The sequence below is a fragment of the Cynocephalus volans genome, chromosome 8 (genome assembly GCF_027409185.1).
Source record: "Cynocephalus volans isolate mCynVol1 chromosome 8, mCynVol1.pri, whole genome shotgun sequence".
In the NCBI taxonomy this organism is placed as follows: Eukaryota; Metazoa; Chordata; class Mammalia; order Dermoptera; family Cynocephalidae; genus Cynocephalus; species Cynocephalus volans.
In genome coordinates, this window is record NC_084467.1 from 113197875 (window position 1) to 113218257 (window position 20383).

Below are 20383 nucleotides of genomic sequence, written 5' to 3' on the forward strand. Positions count from 1 at the left end.
TCTGCATCACACACACAAAAAAAAGATTCATAAATGGATAGCTGCATGATAAAACAAATACACATTAAAAGTTAGTTATAGAAACTATGTGGCAGGTATATAGATGTCCACTGTACAATTCTTTCAACTTTTCTATACGCTTTAAAAATTTCATAATAAAGGGCCGGCCCATGGCTCACTTAGGACAGCGTGGTGCTGACAACACCAAGTCAAGGGTTAAGATCCTATTACCGGTCATCTTTAAATAAAAAAATGTTTTTTTCATAATAAAATGTAATGGGGAAGACGTTTAAAAAAAATTAAAGGATAGAATCCAGAGGGTATGTGGGTGGTAAGGGATTTGGACACTATGGCATTTGAAGAACTGAAGAACCTTGGCATGTTTTGCATAGGAAAGAAAAAACTTAGGAAAAGAAACGTGTTTTAATACGCACGCTTGGCAGTAAATTACTTTTTTTGCAACAAAACACGAACAGGAGGAATATAAAAGGTAGATTTGGGTTCAATATGGAAAATGTTAATTGAGAAGGTATTTAAGATTAGAACACACTATCTGCAGGCTCCCTGTCACTGGAGGTATCGAAACAGAGACTAAAAGGCCACATCAGAGAAGCAGTAAACAAATTCTCACGTGAGAGGAAAATATATGACAACAGGGAACTTTACAAACTGTGATTCTGTGCTTTTTATTTTTTAAATTTTAATCATCCATGTAAGGGTAAGTCTATTTAAAGGATTATAATCACATGTGATAATATCAGACATAAGAAGACAACTGGCAGTAAAAAAATTAAAATTCTATCCCAGTTTTCACTTAAGATTACAGAACTCTATGACTAGAAAGATAGCCCCCCTCATTTAGGCATCTCAGAAAAATGCACTATTAGATTGGCAAATATTGCCAGCATTGTGCTAAACACCAACTCTATGACAATAAAATACACAAAGCCCTTGAAAAGCTTACAGTCTAAGGCAGAAATAGATGCTAAATAGGTAATTATGAGAGTGATGAGTATATAAAGGACATAAAAAGTGGTATGGGAGAACAAAGCAAGAAGCTCAATCCAAATTGAAGAGGATCTCCCTGAGAAATTATATGTAAGCTGAAGAAAGTAACAGACAAAAAGAGAAGGCAAGCATATTCCAGGCTGATGGCTCTATTGCTTCAAGTAGAAAATGTTTCCTTAACAGTATATGACACTGTTGACCAGTCCCTCCTTCTTCAAAGATTCTTCCCTTGGTTTCTATGACACTAGGTTTTCTTGGTTTTTCTCGTACTTACGTAGACCTTCCTTCACAGTTTTCTCAAAGCCTAAATCCTAAAGCCTTTTCATTCTATACTTTCTCTTTGATTCCTGGTGTTTTCCTTTCAATGCTTCCTCTAACCTCAATTGTCATAAAATACCAAAATAAATGGAAAATCTTCATTAAAAAAATAGTATTCTAATCTTAAAAACAAAGTGAAAGTTGAAATAAAGCAATAAAATAGAATTAAATCCTAAAGGATTGTATTTGCATAATTCTCTTTGCACAAAGAATTATTTAGGTACACAGCGAATACTTTAATTTCTATTTTACTTATTTATTTTATTTATTTAATTTTTTTAAAGATGACCAGTAAGGGGATCTTAACCCTTGACTTGGTGTTGTCAGCACCACACTCAGCCAGTGAGCTAACCGGCCATCCCCATATAGGGATCTGAACCCGTGGCCTTGGTGTTATCAGAACCACACTCTCCCGAGTGTGCCACGGGCCGGCCCTCACAGTGAATGTTTTTGGATGCTTATAAAGCTCTCTCAATAACCTGGTCAACAGCTAACACCTTATTTTCTCTATGTTGTGGATACTTTTTGAAGATAGGGTCATGCACAAGCTGAATAAAAATCAATGGTTTCTGAAATATAGTTTTTCCATGTTTGGCACACTAGCCAATGACACAACTTTTTAAACAAATGATTCAAGTCAAGTTAACATAATAATTGTTTTCCATGCCTCCAGTCTTGCTCTCTTTCCCCACCAAATCAATACATTAAACTGGTATTAAATCAAAGTAATTTTTCTAAAATCTAAATAGTTCCTATTGATTTCTTGTTTAAAACTCTTTTTGAGGGTTGGCCATTTAGCTCAGTTGGTTAGAGCATGGCATTGTAGCACCAAGGTCAAGGGTTTGGATCCCTGTACCAGCCAACCATAAAAACAAACACAAACACAAAAACAAAAAACTCTTCTTGAGAGCTCAAACATCCCCCATAATCTGAAGACTACTTATCTTTTCTACCACCACTCACTCACACAACTACTTACTATTTTCCAAACACACATTTTTGTTGTTTTACAATTTCGTGGTCTGCAATATCCTTCTCTGTCCCAATTCACCAAAAATCTCTTATTCATCCTTCAAACTAAGCTAAAACATCTTATCTTGTGAATGTTTCTCTATCTAGGCCCTTCCACCCTAACTCCATACCATACACTAGGAGGTGACACCCTCTTTTAGACCACCAGTATACTTTATACACTACCTATTATAGACCTATCACTTGGTACTGCAACTTTTTGTTTGTATACCCCAACTTAGCTGACCTCCTGCAGGTCAGGGATCATGTCTCATTCATCTTGGTATTCCAAATACAATAGTCTTTCTGAATATGTACCAGAATTTAAAGAATTATAGAAATAAATGGGTAGAGGAAACTTAAATGTCCCAACTTGGATGAGCTGCAAACTTTACCCCCCAAAATTTACAAAGTAAACAAAGGTAGATGTGGAGCAGTCAAGAGCAGCACTCATAATAAACAGACTCACTGGTGATTCTCACTGCCCGGTCAGTACGGAAATCTTCTGTATCCGGTTCATCAAGATCTTCTAGGAAATTATATTCTGGATCATCATCATCATCAGCCTCATCTAGGAAAAAAATGTTTCAGACACTTATTTCCAATTCTGAATTCATACCTCTGGTGAAAATTTAAGATATTCAACACCGTAAGAACATATTCCAATAAAGCACATTAAGTCTTAACTTCTTCAATAACTTAGTTTTTCCTCAGTGCCTTTGCATTTTCCCACAACTGATCATCTCACCTGTTCTCTCCAATAAGCCAGGTTCCTTCCTTCCCTCAAACAAAATTAAAATCCCTAATGTGAAGCAAGAGTCAGAAAAATGAATATATAAATTTTCTCAGTAATCCTCCTTTGAATAGGGCATCTCATAAAAATAATACTTTTGGTAAAAGCTATTTGTACAGAGACAGTTATTTTTTCTTTCTCTCTTATTTTGTTTTTTGTACAAAGATATTGATAGTGAAAAAAGGAATGATCCAAATTCCTGACATTAGGGATGACTGTAATTGTGATGTATGACAAAATACTGTATATATATAAAACTTAAACAGGTAACAATTCTATAAATGTTCAGTACATGCATGACAAAAGTATATTACATATATAATAATCACAAGTATGAAAAATTATATCCCTACAATGATAAGAATCATAAATATACAAAAATAGTAAATACTTGTTTTATGTTTAGAGTAGTAGAAATATGGGTGGTTTGAGTCTCCTTCATAATTTTCTTTTTTTTTTTTTTTTGAGGGGGTGGTTGGCTGGTATGGGGATCCAAACTCTTGACCTTGTTGTTATAACACCACACTCTAACCAACCTCATAATTTTCTTTAATGTTAATGCTATAACATCCTTTCAATTTCTAAGTAAAAACTGTGAAGGAATCATTAAATTATGGAATTATTCTAATAAGGTGGTATTTTTCCCCAGACAACTTCAGATCAGTGCTGTCTAACAGAACTTTCTGTGATGATGGATGTGGTCTACGTATGTATTGTACAATACATTAGCCATTAGCCACATGTGACTACTGAGAACTTGAAATGTGACTAGTGCAACTGAGGAACTGAATTAAAAACAAAATGCAAAAACAGCAAAAAAGATAAATTTCTTACTACTATGTATCCATTAAACAGGAGAGGGGATCTCTATATATTGTAACAGAAAAATATCTGAATTATATTGTTAAGTGAAAGATGAAAGTTCCAGATGCAGAATATGTATGGAATGATTCTTTCTGTGGGAAAAAAATTCCTATTTGAGATAAATATGTGCTGAATTGAATACACAGAGAATATGTAGAAACAAACACAGGAAACTATTAACAAACATTGAAGAACAGAACTCTTTTCACTTTGTATCCTTCCATAATGATTAAATTTTTCATTTTCATAAATATCACCTTTTATTAAAAACAAAAACATATACATTTTTGACTCATAATCATTGGAAAATCTGTACTAATTAACCCTAATCTAACTTGGAAATTCTTTTTTTTTTTTTAAAGATGACTGGTAAGGGGATCTTAACCCTTGACTTGGCGTTGTCAGCACCATGCTCACCCAGTGAGCTAACCGGCCATCCCCATATGGGATCCGAACCTGTGGCCTTGGTATTATTAGCACCACACTCTCCCGAGTGAGCCACGGGCCGGCCCTAACTTGGTAATTCTTTATTCAACATTTATACTCAGTTTATGTTAATTTGCATTGTTTATACATAGTTTTTTAACTATCAAGTCTTTTTCATCTATTTGTGGGTTTATATCACCAATAAAAAATTTTTAACTCCTTAGGAATGGGATCTGTCTTTTTAATCTCTATAGTACTTTCAATATAAGTCTCTTTACAGCAGTTTCTTTATAAACACTGCTGAATAATAAAAGTTCTGAGAAGAGCCTACAACATATGGGTAGTGTGTATAGGTTTGGACCCATCTGTTTGGGTGCAAGTACTGCAATAGACAGCTTCTGCCCACACCACATGAATGGGTCAACCAATATTATTCTCAGAGCACCCACTGGCAAACATGCTGGGAACTCATTTAGGAAGGTTTCTTGAGTTCTGCTTTGCTTTAAGTATCTGGTTATGGAATCTGCTTTCTGGGCCTAATTACTTTTTTGACTGATTAACAATGTCAGCATCTACCCACTGATATTAGGTTGGTATTCCTCTCCAGTGCCATCTATTAATTATTTTCTGCAAATAAAATTCTCACTTTTAATAACATGTAGATCAGATCACATGAACTGGGAACATGTGAAAATAGTTAACCACACAATGCTATAAAAATACACAAGCATATGGCTAAAGTTTTGTACTGGGATCCTACCTCTAGCATCATTTTCATCTGCCATCACTCAGTAAATTCAACTTGTAGATACAGGGGTCACACCCACCCTAATCATTGGCTTCGTGTGCTAATTTTTTTTTTTTTTTTTTTTTTTTTTTAAAAGCTGACCAGTAAGGGGATCTTAACCCTTGGCTTGGTGTTGTCAGCACCATGCTCAGCCAGTGAGCTAACCAGCCATCCCTATATAGGATCCGAACCCATGGCCTTGGTGTTATCAGCATCACACTCTCCCGAGTGAGCCACGGGCTGTGGCCCTGTGTGCTCATTTTTTAATATGTCCTAATGGGCACACAAAAAAATACTGAAGTTTTAAGGAAAGAGGATTTTCACCTTCCCCCCAACCAGCAGTCCACTTTCCCCAATCAACCCTTATCACACACTCGTACTTCTCCCAGACCATTAGTTTCCAGTCTTTAGGATACATAAGAATTAGATCCCTAGACCATACCCATTAGATTCTGATTCAGTACGTATGGGGTGAGGCCCTAGAACCTCTATCTTTAATGAACACCACCCAACATACAAATCTTTACACTCCTCAATTCTGATTCAAGTTCTAGGAACCATACATAACAGTGCCCTAGAAACAATGCCCTAGACTCTCAAAAGCCTGACAGCCTACTCTGTGTGGCCTTTCATCCTCAGCAGCTACTGTCTCAGCTCTCTGAAGCAAGGTGACAAAAATAAGGGCACTAAAGCTGCTGCTACTTATATGAGAACCTGACTTACTGTCAATGTTTTGTATTGACTTAGGTCAAAGACAAAAAGCAGAGCTTGCTTATGAAAACTGCATATCCACATGTGGAAGGATGAGACTAGACTACTTCTCACTTCAAAAATCAACTCAAAATAGATAAAAATATTTAAACATAAAACCTGAAACTATTATGCTAATAGAAGAAAACATAGGGGAAATGATCCAAGACAGGGGCCAGGCAAGTATTTTTTTTTTAAATTTGTTATAAGATGACCAGTAAGGGGATCTTAACCTTGACTTGGTGTTGTCAGCACCACACTCTCCCAAGTAGGCTAACTGGCCATCCCTATACAGGGATCTAAACCTGTGGCCTTGTTGTTATCAGCACCACTCTCTCCCAAGTGAGTTACGGGCCAGCCCTCAGGCAAGGATTTTTGAAATAAGACTTCAAAAGCACAAGCAATAAAAGCAAAAATAGACAAGTGGAATTATATCAAACTAAAATGCTTTCACACATCAAAGGAAACTGTTAGCAGAGTGAAGAGATAACACAGAGTGGGAGAAAATATATGCAAACTACACATTGAACAAAGGGTTAATATTAAGAATACATAAAGAACTTAACAGCAAAAAAAATAATAATAAAAAATAACCCAAATGAGAAATATGCAAAGGATCTTAATTGACATTTCTCAAAAGAAGACATACATATTGCCAACACGCATATGAGAAAATGCTAATCATCACTAATCATCAGGGAAATGCAAATCAAAACAAGATACACCACTTCACCCCAGTTAGAATGGCTATTACCAAAAAAACAAAAGAAAACAAGTGTTGGCAAGGCTATGGAGAAAAGAGAACACTTACACACTGCTGAGGAGAGAGTAAACAATACAGTCATTACAGAAAACAGTATGGAGGTTCCTCAAAAAATTAAAAATAAAACTACCATATGATCCACTGGGTATATACCCAAAGGAAGTAAAGCCAGTATGTTGAAGAGATAGCTGCACTCCCATGTTTACTGCAGCAGAATTTACAATAGCCAAGATATGGAATCAACCTAAGTGTCCAACAACAGATAAAAATGGATTAAAAAAAGTATACACACACACACACACACACTGGAATACCATTCAGCCATTAAAAAGAATGAAATCCTGTCATTTGTGACAACATGGACAGACTTTGAGGACATTATGTTAAGTGAAGTAAGCCAGGCACAAAAAGACAAATACCACATGATCTTATTCACATATGGAATCTTAAAAAAAAAAAGTTGATATTATAGAGACAGGAGAACAGTGGTTAGCAGAGACTAGGGAGGGAACGGAGGAAGGGAAAATAGGAAGAGGTTGGCCAATATGTACAAAATTAGAATTAGATAGGAGGAATAAGTTCTGGTATTCTATTGCACAGTAGGGTGACTATGATTAACAGTTAACTTTTCTATATTACATAATAGCTAGAGGAGAGGATTTTGAATGTTTTCACCACAGAGAAATGGAATCATTGTACAATATATATGCATCAAAACATCAGACTGTACCCCATAAGCATGTACAATTACAAAATGTCAATTAAAATAAATTTTAAAAATTAAAGACAAAAGGAAGAAGAAAAAAAACAAAATAAAAAAGAAAGAAAAGAACACACTACTGATTTAAGGTAAACTACCAGTTAAATACAAATACAATTTAAATTGAATTGACCCAAAACACCCTATTCTTTAAGCTTCCAATTAATGAAAATTTTACCACAGGGATAATGAACAGAATAGATAATAAACACAATCAAAAATAACTTACCTTCATTTCCCACATCATCATTCATAAGTCCCCCCAGCCACAATTTCCAATCCTCATCATCTGCTGTGTTAGGATCATACATATCTGGGGTGATATCTGGAGCTCGAAGCTCTGCCTCTAGTTGGCCCAGGGGAACATCCTTCAGGGGCATCTTAGAACGGGTTCGGAATGCAATGAGACTGTCATCCATGGGCTAGCCAATAAATAAAGAAACAAAAACATCGCTGCATAAATAATGCTTCCAAATTCTCCAAACCTCATCATCTCTCTTCTTCTCATCTTAGCTTAAACCACAATATCTCTCCTCTAAGCAATTTGGGTTTATTATTGTTTGTTTGTCTGAGAAACTAAGAGAAATGACATCAGTGTGAAAACAACAGTTCAGGAACATTTATAACGGCTTTATTGAGATATAATTCACATACCGTAAAATTCACCCTTTTAAAGTGTATAATTGGGTAGATTTTAGTATACTCACTGTATTATGCAACCATCACCACTACCTAATTCCAAAACCCTTTCGTGACCCCAAAAAGAAATCCCAGGGCCGAGCCCGTGGCGCACTTGGTAGAGTGCTGCGCTGGGGGCGCAGCGCGGCGACGCTCCCGCCGCGGGTTCGGATCCTGTATGGGACTGACCGGTGCACTCACTGGCTGAGTGCCGGTCACGAAAAAAAAAAAAAAAAAAAAAAAAGAAATCCCATACCCATCAGCAGGTACTCTCCTTTCCCCCCTCCCACCAGCCTCTGTTAACCATTAATCTACTTTCTGTTTTTATGTATTTGTTTCTGCTGGACACTTCGTATAAACAGAATCATACAATGTGACCTGTCTCTGGCTGCTTTCACTTAGTATAATGTGTTCAAAGCTCATCCTTGTTGTAGCATGTTATCAGTAATTCCTTTTTATTGCCCAATAACGTTCCATTGTATGAATATGCCATATTTTCTTTACCTATTTATCAGTTGATAAACCTTTGGGTTGTTTCCACTGTGGGGCTACTAAGAATAATGCTTCTGTCAACATTTGTGTGCAAGTTTTTGTGTGGACATATGTTTTCATTTCTCTTGGAGTGGAATTATTGGATCATATGATAACTATGTTTAACTTTTTGAGGAACTGCCAAACCATTTTCCAAAGTAGCTATACCATTTTACATTCCTACAAGCACTGTACACAATTCTCCACATCCTTGCTAACACTTTGTCTATCATTTTTATTATAGCCATCCCAGAGCATGTGAAGTGGTATTTCACTGCGGGGTTTTTTTTGTGTTTTTGTTTTTGCTTTAAAGATGATCGGTAAGGGGATCTTAACCCTTGGTTTGGTGTCAGCACCACACTCAGCCAGTGAGCTATATAGTATCCAAACCTGTGGCCTTGGTGTTATCAGCACCACACTGTCCCGAGTGAGCCACGGGCCAGCCCCTCATTGCTGTTTTGATTTTCACTTCTCTACAACTAATGATGTTGAGCATCTTTTCTTATGCTTATTGGCCATTCATACTTCTTTTTTGAAGAAATGTCTATTCATATCATTTGCTCATTTTTTAACTGAGTTGTCTTTTTATTGTTGAAGAGTTTTGGTGTTTTTGCAGCTGGCCAGTACAGGGATCAAATCCCCTGGACCTTAGTGTTACCAGCAAAATGCTCTAACCAACTGAGCTAACTGCCCAGCCCCAGAGTTCTTAATATATTATGAGTATAAGTCCCTTATCAGATATGTAATTTGCAAATATTTTCTCGGTGGGTATAATTCAGTCAGTTGTCTCCACATTCCTGAAGCACAAAAGTTTTTAGTTTTGTGTGGTACAATATACCTGTTTTTTTTCTTTTATTGCTGTGCTTAACCATTGCCTAAGTAAAGGTCACAAAGATTTATTCCTGTTTTCTTCTAAGACTTACATAGTTTTAGTTCTTGTATTTAATTTAATGATCCATTTTGAGTTCATTTTTATGTATATTGTGAGCTAAGGGTACAGTTTCATTCTTTTTGTGGGGTGGCTGGCTGGTATGGGGATCTGATCCTTGATCCTGGTATTATCAGCAACACACTCTCCCAAGTGAGCTAACTGCTCAGCACAGCTTCATTCTTTAGCATGTGGATTTTCAGATGTCCTAGCACTATTTGTTGAAAAGACTATTCTTTCACCATTAATTGGTTTTGGCATACTTGTCAAAAATCAATTGTAAGGGTTTACTTCTGGAGTCTAAATTCTGTTCCATTGACCTATATGTCTATCCTTATGCCAGTACCAGAATGTCTTGATTACTATAAACTCTGCAATAAGTTTAGAAACCAGAAAGTATGAGACCTCCATCTTTTTTTTTTTTTTTTTTTTTTGGTGGTAGTGGTGGGTGGCTGGCCAGTGGTACAGGGATCCAAACCCTTGCTTTGACCTTAATGTTGCAACACTGTGCTAGATTAATCAAGTGAGTTAACTGGCCAGCCCTCAATAATCTATTTTTAAATTTTAGGACAGACATATTTTTCATTGACCTACAAGATTGGTAGGGAAAACAAAACTTTAAAAATAACTGGCTAAAGGTTGGAATTACAAAGTCATCATTTGACAATGACCATATAATGATTGGTTCAGGCAAGAATTTGGATGCTAAAATTAGTGGGTGAAAAGGCCTCAAAGTATATCCCTAAAAGATACATACTAATTAAAAGTGGAATATAATAACTTTACAGTGGGGAAGCCAAGCAGATACTATCTTAGCCAAGTGATCAAATTAACATGACACATATCATGTGCTTTCTGATATGATGCATTGAGAAGGACACATCACTGCTGTGGTACTGATGCCAAAAGTGTAAAACCTGAATCTAATTACAAGAAAATACCAAAACTAAAATCAAAACTAAAGAGAATTCTACAAAATAATTGGCCTATTCTTCAAAAACATCGAGGTTATGAAAGACAAAGAAAGACGAGAAACTGTTCCAGATTAATGGAAACTAAAGGGCAAGACAACTAAACACACATTTAATCCTGGATTGGATCCTAGATTAAGAAAAACAATTTTCTCTTTTGCTATAAATGGTATTATGGGGACAACTGGCAAAATCTGAATAAGTAATAGATTAGATAATATTACTATATCCTGACTTTGATAACTGTACTACAGTTATATAAGAGAATAAACTCATTTTTAGGAAATACAAACTAAAGCATTCAGGAGTAAAAGAGCATCATGACTGCAATACCCTCTAAAATGAATCAGAAAAAAAAATGTGTACAGAGAGAGAAAGAGGAAGAGAATGATAAAGCAACTGCGGTAAAAAGTTAATCGTTGGGGAATCTGGGTGAAGTTTGTTCCTGTATTCCACATTTTAAAATGCTCTCTGCCACTTAGTTTATTCCTTCCCTACAAACTGCTGTTCTCACTTGAAAGAAAACAACATAAACCAAATAGAGTATCAAACACTAACAATTTCATGGCTCCTACTTACTATATAAAAGTTTAATATCTTTTCCTCTCCCTTCTCAACCTGAGCAACAACTAAATTACTCCATTTGACTTTTTTAGTGATTTAGGGTTATAATGTTTACCTGGAAAGAATCCATGCAGACCAGACTGGAAGCCAGCTCCTCATCTACGGCATGCAACTTCTCCATGAAAGTACTATCCCTGGTCTGCTTGGGCTTTGGAGGGGGCGGGGGCCCCATGGGCACTACCTCAGCACTGATGTGCCTAATGGCAGGTGTAGTGACCTTTTCAGCCTGATTAAAAGAGGCAACTATGTTAAAAAAGCGGGGGGAGGGATAGAAAGGAGGGAGGGGGAATGGAAGGAAGGAAAGGAAAGGAGGGGAGAAGGGTGGGGGAGAAAGGAAGAAAGGTGGAAAGGTAGGGAGGGAAGGGGGAAAAAGAGATGGGTTTTCCACATGCTATTGACCTTTTTCTTCTCATCTAGATAGAGATACATAAAAACAAAGGCACTGTCAATATATTGATCTATTTAAGTTTCATCCTATTTCCAGAGAAGCCAATAGAATGCTATTTACGTTACCAAAAAGTAGGAAAGCTATTAAAAATGGCTTTAGGACAATATTAGAAAACATGGGAATAAAAGAAAAGAAGGATAGGAGAACAGAAAGAAACTCTGCTAGTTGCAATTTTTGGCCACTTAATGAGAACTCTGAAAAAGCTCCCTCCCTATCACTAAGTTCCAGTCTTCTCTTAACTTATTCATTGACTTATGGAACTGTGAAAAAGGTTAACAGCTCAGAACCATCAAAGATAAATAATACCCTTATACAGTTATGTCTAACTCATCTCTTTTGTATGATGCTGATTTACCTCTGATAATATGCCACTCTCCTCATCTGTTTCAGTCATCTCAGAAGACTGCCTCAATCTGGATTTCTTTGCCCCACGTGGAGAAGAAGCAGTGCTTTCAACATCACTTTCCAATAAGCTCTACAAAACAAATCCAGTTCACTTTTATATTTATGCACCTACCTCATGACACTGAGTTTGAAATATCTCAAAAGAATGAATCACAACATATCGATCACTCAATTAGAGTAAGAGAAAGTAAAATTTAAACAGAAGCTTAATATCCTAAAGGTGAGGACAAGGATCAGATCACTATCCTCATCTGCATTATAAACTCTGTAAGAGTATAAGACATTGGTTTAAAATCTTTTTACAGGGCCGACCCGGTGGCGCACTTGGGAGAGTGCGGCGCTGGGAGCACAGCAGTGCTCCCGCCGCGGGTTCGGATCCTATATAAGGATGGCCGGCTCGCGGTGCGCTCGCGGTCACAAAAAGACAAAAAAAAAAAAATTCCTTTTACAAACAATTCAAAAAACACATTAAAGAAGAAGTAAAGAACTTTTTTGTTTTGTTTTGTTTTGTCTTTTTCGTGACCGGTACTCAGCCAGTGAGCGCACTGGCCATTCGTATATAGGATCCGAACCCATGGTGGGAGCGTCCCTGCGCTCCCAGCGCCGCACTCTCCCGAGTGCGCCACGGGGTCAGCCCGTAAAGAACATATTAACAGTGATGGAAATGAACAAACTATGGCTATAAGCAACAGTATAAATGAATCTCAAAAAGCAAAATGCTGAACAACAACAAAAAAGTCATGAACAAAAGAACACATACACTATGGGTCTATTTACATAAAGTTCAGAAACAGTAAAAATTTAACTACAGTGTATAGAAATACATATTTAGGTGATATAATTATAAAGAAAAGCAAGGAAGTAATTACCAAAAAGACAGGGTAATGGTTATCTTTAGGGGTAGGAAGATGATTTTGATTAGGAAGGACATGTGGGAGGTGTCCTGGCAATGTTATATTTTCTTGACTTTGGAGGAAGTTTCATGAGGATTCACATTATAATTATTTAGGCTGCACATTTTTACTCTACGCACCATTCTGTGTTATGTGTGTGTTATATTTCATAATATAAGTTAAAAAAAATTAAGGGAATATGAAGAATAGAAAAACACCTCACAGCAAAGAAATGAGTTGAGTAGAAAAAAGAACCATGTCTTAATCCTCTCTAAAAAAGAAATGACATTACCAAGGAGCCAAGTATGCCCTGCCTTATTAAGCCAAATTTTTTCTGTATTACCAACTAACACTCACTGACCTCTTCAGCAGTCTCATCTTCTTCTTCATCATCTGGCTGGTACTCTTCATCTGAGGAATCATCATCTTCAAGGTGAATATCCACAAACTGAGGAGGCTACATTAGTACAATTAGAAAGAAATGGAGTAATGGAAAACACAAATCATATGTATTTGGAAAATAAGGGGAAGAAGGCAGAGCAGGAAAAAAAATCCTAAGAGCATAATGTGCAGCTAAAGCAAATAACATGAGGCACGGGTTAAAGTGATTCCATGAAATGCAAACCTAAGGATAATAGAATGGAAAAAACCAAAGCTGGAATTAAAACAAAAAGATAGGTCAAAAAAAGTTAACAATAGAAAGGAAGTACTTAGGTTTCAAAACTGATGAAATCTTTCTGGAAAAGAATAACAATTACCTCTTCCAAGTTTACCTTAATTTCATTGGCCTTCTTAATTGGTGAAATATTCCATGTTGGAATTACCTACCAACAAAGAATATAAACAATTATCTTAACTGAAATAGATTGTTTTTCATTTTTACTTCCTCTTTACCAAAGAGCCATCTACCTAGCAAGTAGCTGCAGTGATCTAGAGGTGTTGATTATCCCTGAGGATACACTCTCAAATATTTGTCAGAGCTTGATAGAAGAAAAAGAGGGAATAATCTATTTTAGTCATTAGCATTTCTGCCTTATGCCGGGTAAGACTCACTTTTATCTATAAATGGAGAAAACAATGTCTGTCTTGCCTACTTTATATCACAGCTCCTGTTCACATGGAAAAATGGATGTGAAAAGCATCTGTAAACTATAAAACTATACAAACCTAAGGTATTATAGGTTACAGTAGACTTTTGACATCAGTATTTTTTTTAATAAATTATGCAAATCCACCATAAGTACATCTTCCAAAAAGCCAGCCATGAAAAGCTCTTATGGAAAGACTTAGGGGTAATAAAGTGTCATGTTATCCACACTTATTTTCAAATTGTACAGGAAAAAACAATAGATAGATATAGATGTAAAGAGATATAAAGCAAATAAGGTAAAACTTTACTGTTGGAATTTAGATTCATTGTAACATTCTTTTTCTATTTTTAATTGTACATATTTGTCACATACAGTGTGTTGTTTCAATACATGCATATATTGCACAATGTTTCACTTTCATTGTAATATTCTTTCAACTGTTTGTATGTTTAAAAATTTTCATAACAGAGTTAGAAAAAATTTTTTTAAACAATTTTTTTTAAAGCTCTTACATACTGCTGATAAAATGCCATTGAGGATGTACAATTTCTTGACCATTTAACAGTAACCCAACCAAACTCATCTTATGAAAAAAAGCCAACTGGCAAAAAGGTTCTGTCTCTACAAGAAGACTTACATCCTCACATCTCTTCAGCCCTGCCATGTTGTGACCACTTATCTAGCTCTGTGTAGCTGGGACTAATACGTGGTAAAAGGGATGATGTGATTCAGGTCCATTCCACTTCCCATGTCTGTTTCTGAACCAATCAGTTTCCCTACTGCGAAATCCATCAGGAAGGCAAGCCAGCATTTGGAAGTATGTTGGAGTCAGTCTATTAAAACATTAAGAAGCAAGATACCCGGACTCTTATTGCCCTGCCCCCACAAACTAGACGGGTTGCTCAACTTCTCTACACCTATATTCATGGTCAATAAACATAATCCAGAGCCTGATTAGGATCTCCTTGAGGCTTTTTTTCAAATCAAATATAAAATTAATGTTAATTATACTCTATATGTTAAGTAGACTTCATAGAACTTCCATCTCATTTATGGCTGTTTTTATCATAGCCATCATATGGTCACTTTTTTTTTCCCCCTAAAAGATGACCGGTGAGGTGATCTTAACCTTTGACTTGGTGTTGTCAGCACCACACTCTCCCAAGTGAGCTAACTGGCCATCCCTACATAGGGATCCGAACCCATGGCCCTGGTGTTATCAGCACCACACTCTCCCAAGTGAGGCACGGGCCGGCCTTCACATGTTCACTTTTAAATACTTCCTGGAGAAAGAGGAAATTTCAATTTATACAACAAGGGTTAGCCAAGTAGACAAAAAAATGTGATGTGATCGCCAAAAAAAAAACAAAGTGCCAATGCAAACTTAGGCTGCATTAAGTGAAAATAGTATCTGGAACAGAGAGGGCATAATTTAGCTTTAATTTGTACTAGTAAAATCACATCTAGCTCAGTGGATTCCATTTCGCACATACTTTTAAAAGGATATGGATAAATTAGACACATTCAGAAGAAAAGAATCAGATTGGTGAGGGTACTCAAAGCCTTGACAGATGATGAACAACAAGAAGTTGGATATGCTTAGCAAGAAAAGAATGTTAAGAAAGGACATACTAGTTTTCTTCAACTAAAGGAAAGGTCATATGGAAGAGGAACCGACCTGTTTCTTCTATACAGGCTCCAAGCAACAGAACCAGGACAAACAGACAAAAACTATAATATGTACTCTTGGGTCTGTAAGGAAGATCTTCCTTACTACCAGAGATAGAATGGAAACCCTCAGGACTATCATATGCCTTGTCAGAGAAGATAAACACAAACTGAACGAGTGCTTGTTAAGAAGCATAGTCCCAAACATCAATGAGCTTGTTGTACCAGAATTCTTCAGAAGTCAAGTGGTTCCCATACTTTAGTGTGCAAAAGAATGAACTGTTGTGTTTTCAACAATTCCCAGGCACTGCCCATGGGCCCTAATTCCTAGAATGAGGTGGGCCCAAGATTGTGCATTTTTAATAAGCACTCCTGAGGGACCCCACACTAAGGTAATTTAATTCAAGTGGTCCCTGGAACACAGTTTGAAAAATACTAAACACTTTGCCATATATGTTATACTATAAATAGAAAAACTGGCCTCACTCATTAGTTTCAACCATTCCAAATGGTTGTCTATTTAGACCTTCCAAAAGGCAATACATCTGCATCAATTAAAATAAAAATAAACTATGATAATGATTTCATATATTTTGTCTCTGCTTGTCTTTTACAAACATTTCTATAAAGAGGCAAAGCCAGACCATAATCTTTCCTCTTTTTTTCCTTACAAAAACTTGGAATTAGGTCCTACTTACCAAGCTGAATAAGCAAAGAAAAAAACAGAACTCTTACCACTCCTTTCTCCACCACTTCCTTCAGTTTAGAGCGTGTCATTTTAGGCTCCTAAGGAGGAGGAAATTGGAAGAAAATAGTCGATAAAAATTGCCATATGATTCCTGGGTTTTGGGATGCTAGCTTTCCCTCCAGCTGTCAAACTGTTTACAAACTCCCAAGTGACCCCCTACGCTTAGCCAGTTTACAGATAACTATGTTCCATAACATTAAAAGAGTGACAATCAACTACTCACAAACATTGGCATGTCTTCCGTCTCACTGATGGCTGCTTTCATCATAGCTACCACATGTTCATTTGTGATTACTTCCTGGAGAAAGATGAAATTTCACTTTATGCAACAAGAGTTTGTCACCTAGACAATACTATATGTAACTCTGCTAAACCTATGTAGAGGATAAATGAGAGCTATATACTCAAATAGCTTCAGATTGGGATAGAGCAAGGCAACCAAAAGCAAAGAAGGCAGAAGCAAATTTTGAACAGAAGCACACAGCTTCAAACAATGTAACAGCAAATAATCCAATTTTAGCTGCTACTAGGAATAAGAGTGGCTCATATAAAAAGAGATCCTGAGGTAACAAATTATATGCTTAAGAGAAAGTAAAACAGCAAAAGCTCTGCAAATAGCTGCATTGCTATGTATCAAGAGAAGTATTTACATATGTGTAAAGTACTATGAACTATTAACTAGGCATCTTTTCGAACATAACCCACAAAAGAGTAATTCCACTATGAACATCAATCATCTCCGTATGTGTTAAACAATAAATAATCAAATCAGTGGAAAGAAGCAAAGGAACAGTTTATCTTTCCAATTAAGTTCTTTAACACGTTCAAATTTCAAAATTGTGCTGAATGCAAGGAGAACACTACCATGAAATGTAAAATGTTTTGCTACAGATTATCCACAAAATTGGTAATTCATATACCAAGAGTCAAGAATTTGCTATGTATTTTTATTTGCTTTCCATGGAAAATTTCCATTCCAATTACACAGCTGCCCCAGTCTTACTCACATGAAGAATATTTCGCACGTTGACTGCTGTTAGGTTGTGCTGCTTGGCACCATCCTCTAATGTACGGTCAAGCATGTCATCCAGTTTCAGGTCATAAGCCAAGGTCCCTTCCTCTTGACCCTTTCCATCTCGTTTCCTCTTGGTACCCTTTTTCTTCTTTCCCCTTTTCTTGCTTTCTTCACAGTCTTGCTCTTCTGCAAACAAACCAGATCATCACCAGAATCTCCAAAACAACTGTTTCAGGAACTTAGCCTGAAAAGTGAACAGTAAAAGAAAATCAAGCTGCCAGCTGCCTGGCCCTTAAAATCAAAGACTATGATATGGTAGTGGTGTTGACAGTGGAGCTGGTAATGGTATTGCAGTAGTAATAATAGCTAACATTCACTGAATATTTATTTTATCTCAGGCACTGTTCTATACATTTTATACATATTAATTTACTTACTCCTATGAATAATAACCCTATGAGACAGAGACTATTATTTTTCCCACTACAGATGAGGAAACTGAAGCAGAGATGTAAAGAAACATTCCCAGGAGCTAGTAAGTGACACTCATGTTTTGAAGCCAAGCACTCTAGCTCTAGAATCTGAAGTCTTAATTATTACACTATCCTGCCCAGATAATACATTAGAAACCCTGGGTTTGTGTCCCAGTTCCACAACTGGGTTATTTTGGTAATAGAGTCTAATTTTTTTGTTTTGTAAAATATGGATATTTGTCCATTAGAGATGTGATACAGACTAAATAAAATAATAGATATCAAAGTGCTTTAGAACCAATAAAACATTACACAAATGTAATTTGTCATAATTATCATACTTACTCTTTAGTAGAAAAGAGGAAAACAAGGAATAACCAATTAAAAAAAAAATCTACTCTCTAAATTATACCAAAAAAAGGTGGGGGGGGCATCTTTTCTACAAAAAAGGAGCACATATATAATCAGACCAAAGGAAGAACTTCCTCACTATAACAATCTAGTAAATCTTAGAATAGATTATCATGAAACACAAAAATAAGGTTCACATCTGTCTGATACTTTTGGTCTTCTATAACCTGGAAACAAGGTATTAAAGAAGATTAACATCAAGATGATCTTCCTGTTTAAAAAGACTTCATTACTTTCAAGTTGCTTCATGGCAGTGTTTACTCACTGAAAAATTATTAGTAAACTCAAACAATTGCTTCTGCATTTGTGAATATATAACAAGAGTTTAATAAATGTTCGTGACTTTCAATCCAATAATTCTTAAGGAAATAATCAGACATGAAAAGACTACTAATATTAAAGATATTCATTACAACATTATTTTAGCAAAAACATGGAAAACATATAAATGTCCAATATTAAAGGGATGGTTAAGTGGATATTAATACATCCACATCCATATTAATACATTACATACATTGTAATCAAACCAATAAAAATTGTCTTTTTAAGCAATGGGCAAGGAAAAAAAGTAAAAATGCCTACAAAAAGTTTTTAATGACATGGAAATTGTTCTGATAATGATTTTAAGGGGTAAAAAAGGCACGATTCAAGTACACATCTTATATTCTTGTAACCGAAACAAAAATGGGCTATCTTGAAGCATATCCCAACAAAGTGATAAATCCAAAAGAAATATAAAACTCCCAAAAGTACCCAAAAAGCTCTTTATTAGTGGTCTTTTGAGGAAGCAGCAAAAGGGAAATTACATAGAATAATACACAGCAAAACTTTCTAAAAACCTTCACATACATTTCTTTTCCCAAAGTCTCTCTTCTCATTTCATTTACCCCTTTTCTCCATAAATTCCAACACTCCTCTCTATTAATGATTCTTGGATGTCCTCTCCTCTTTGCTCCTTCCTTTCCTCTTGCATCCTTTCTGATGTAGAGCAATCTAGCCAGTTCTTGGCTTCTGCCATCTACCTTTCCCTCCTCTTCTTATCAGAACTTTAACAATGACCTGGTAGTTACAGAACAAGAAAAGGATTTCTGACACCTGAGGAAGTTTTGATTTTACTTTTTTTTTTGGCAACTGGCCAGTAAAGGGATCCACCTTTGACTATGGTGTTATCAACACCATGCTCTAACCAACTGAGCTAACAGGCCAGCTTTGACTCCACTTTACATTCATTTCCTATCATGTTGTAAGTAACACTGTTAATTGTGAAACTGACCCCAAAAAAATAAAAGTTGGAAAAAAAGACACAAATTAAAACTTTCTTTCTTTCTTTCTTTTTTTTAAAGATGACTGGTAAGGAGATCTTGACACTTGAGTTGGTGTTGTCAGCAGAACACTCTCCCAAGTGAGCTAACCGGCCATCCCTGTATAGGGATCCAAACCCTTGGCCTTGGTGTTATCAGCACCACACTCTCCCAAGTGAGCCATGGGCCAGCCCTCAAATTAAAACTATTAATACTATACTGTAAACAAAAATTAACTAAAAATAATCCAAAAAACCAAATCTTCTTTACAAAAATTAAATCTATAAAATTTAACCAAATTCATAGAAATGAAGGCCAAAAAAAGAAACTTACTATGGAAGCAGCTAAAATACATAAAATTTTATGTGAATAGTTGATGAGGAATCAAATGCTCCTTTAAAATAGTGCCATTTTTGAGGCTGGCCAGTTGGCTCAGTTGGTTACAGCACAGTGTTGATAACACCAAGGTTAAGGGTTCAGATCTCCTTATTGGCCAGCTGCCAAAACAAACAAACAAAGAAACAATGTTTTTCAAACCATCTGTGGCCAAAAAAAAAAAAAAAAAAGGCTTTATTTCTTACCAATCCACTACAGACTGATACCTTTATAAAATAAAGTAAGAATGTAGCCATAATATCAAAATGTTATAATATTTCTTCTAAACTTTTACTCTCATTTTCCACAAATTATTTTGTCTTAAACCCACAACAGCAGT

The 20383-nt window shown here is 36.0% G+C and overlaps 1 protein-coding gene across 3 annotated transcripts in view; it reads right to left on the reverse strand.

Annotated features, from left to right (window-relative positions):
• Positions 1-20383, reverse strand: part of GON4L (gon-4 like) — an 89840-nt gene that overhangs the window by 28094 nt on the left and 41363 nt on the right. Inside the window, exons 4-12 of one of the 3 annotated variants that reach the window (XM_063107039.1) lie at positions 17473-17663; positions 16689-16763; positions 16453-16503; positions 13732-13782; positions 13320-13415; positions 12016-12135; positions 11268-11438; positions 7710-7902; positions 2807-2908 (exon numbers count right to left, since the gene is read on the reverse strand). In XM_063107039.1, coding sequence (XP_062963109.1) covers positions 2807-2908; positions 7710-7902; positions 11268-11438; positions 12016-12135; positions 13320-13415; positions 13732-13782; positions 16453-16503; positions 16689-16763; positions 17473-17663 — 1050 coding nt within the window. Of the gene's footprint in view, positions 1-2806; positions 2909-7709; positions 7903-11267; positions 11439-12015; positions 12136-13319; positions 13416-13731; positions 13783-16452; positions 16504-16688; positions 16764-17472; positions 17667-20383 lie in introns of all 3 variants that reach the window. The other 2 variants (XM_063107038.1, XM_063107040.1) reach the window with 2 other exon arrangements.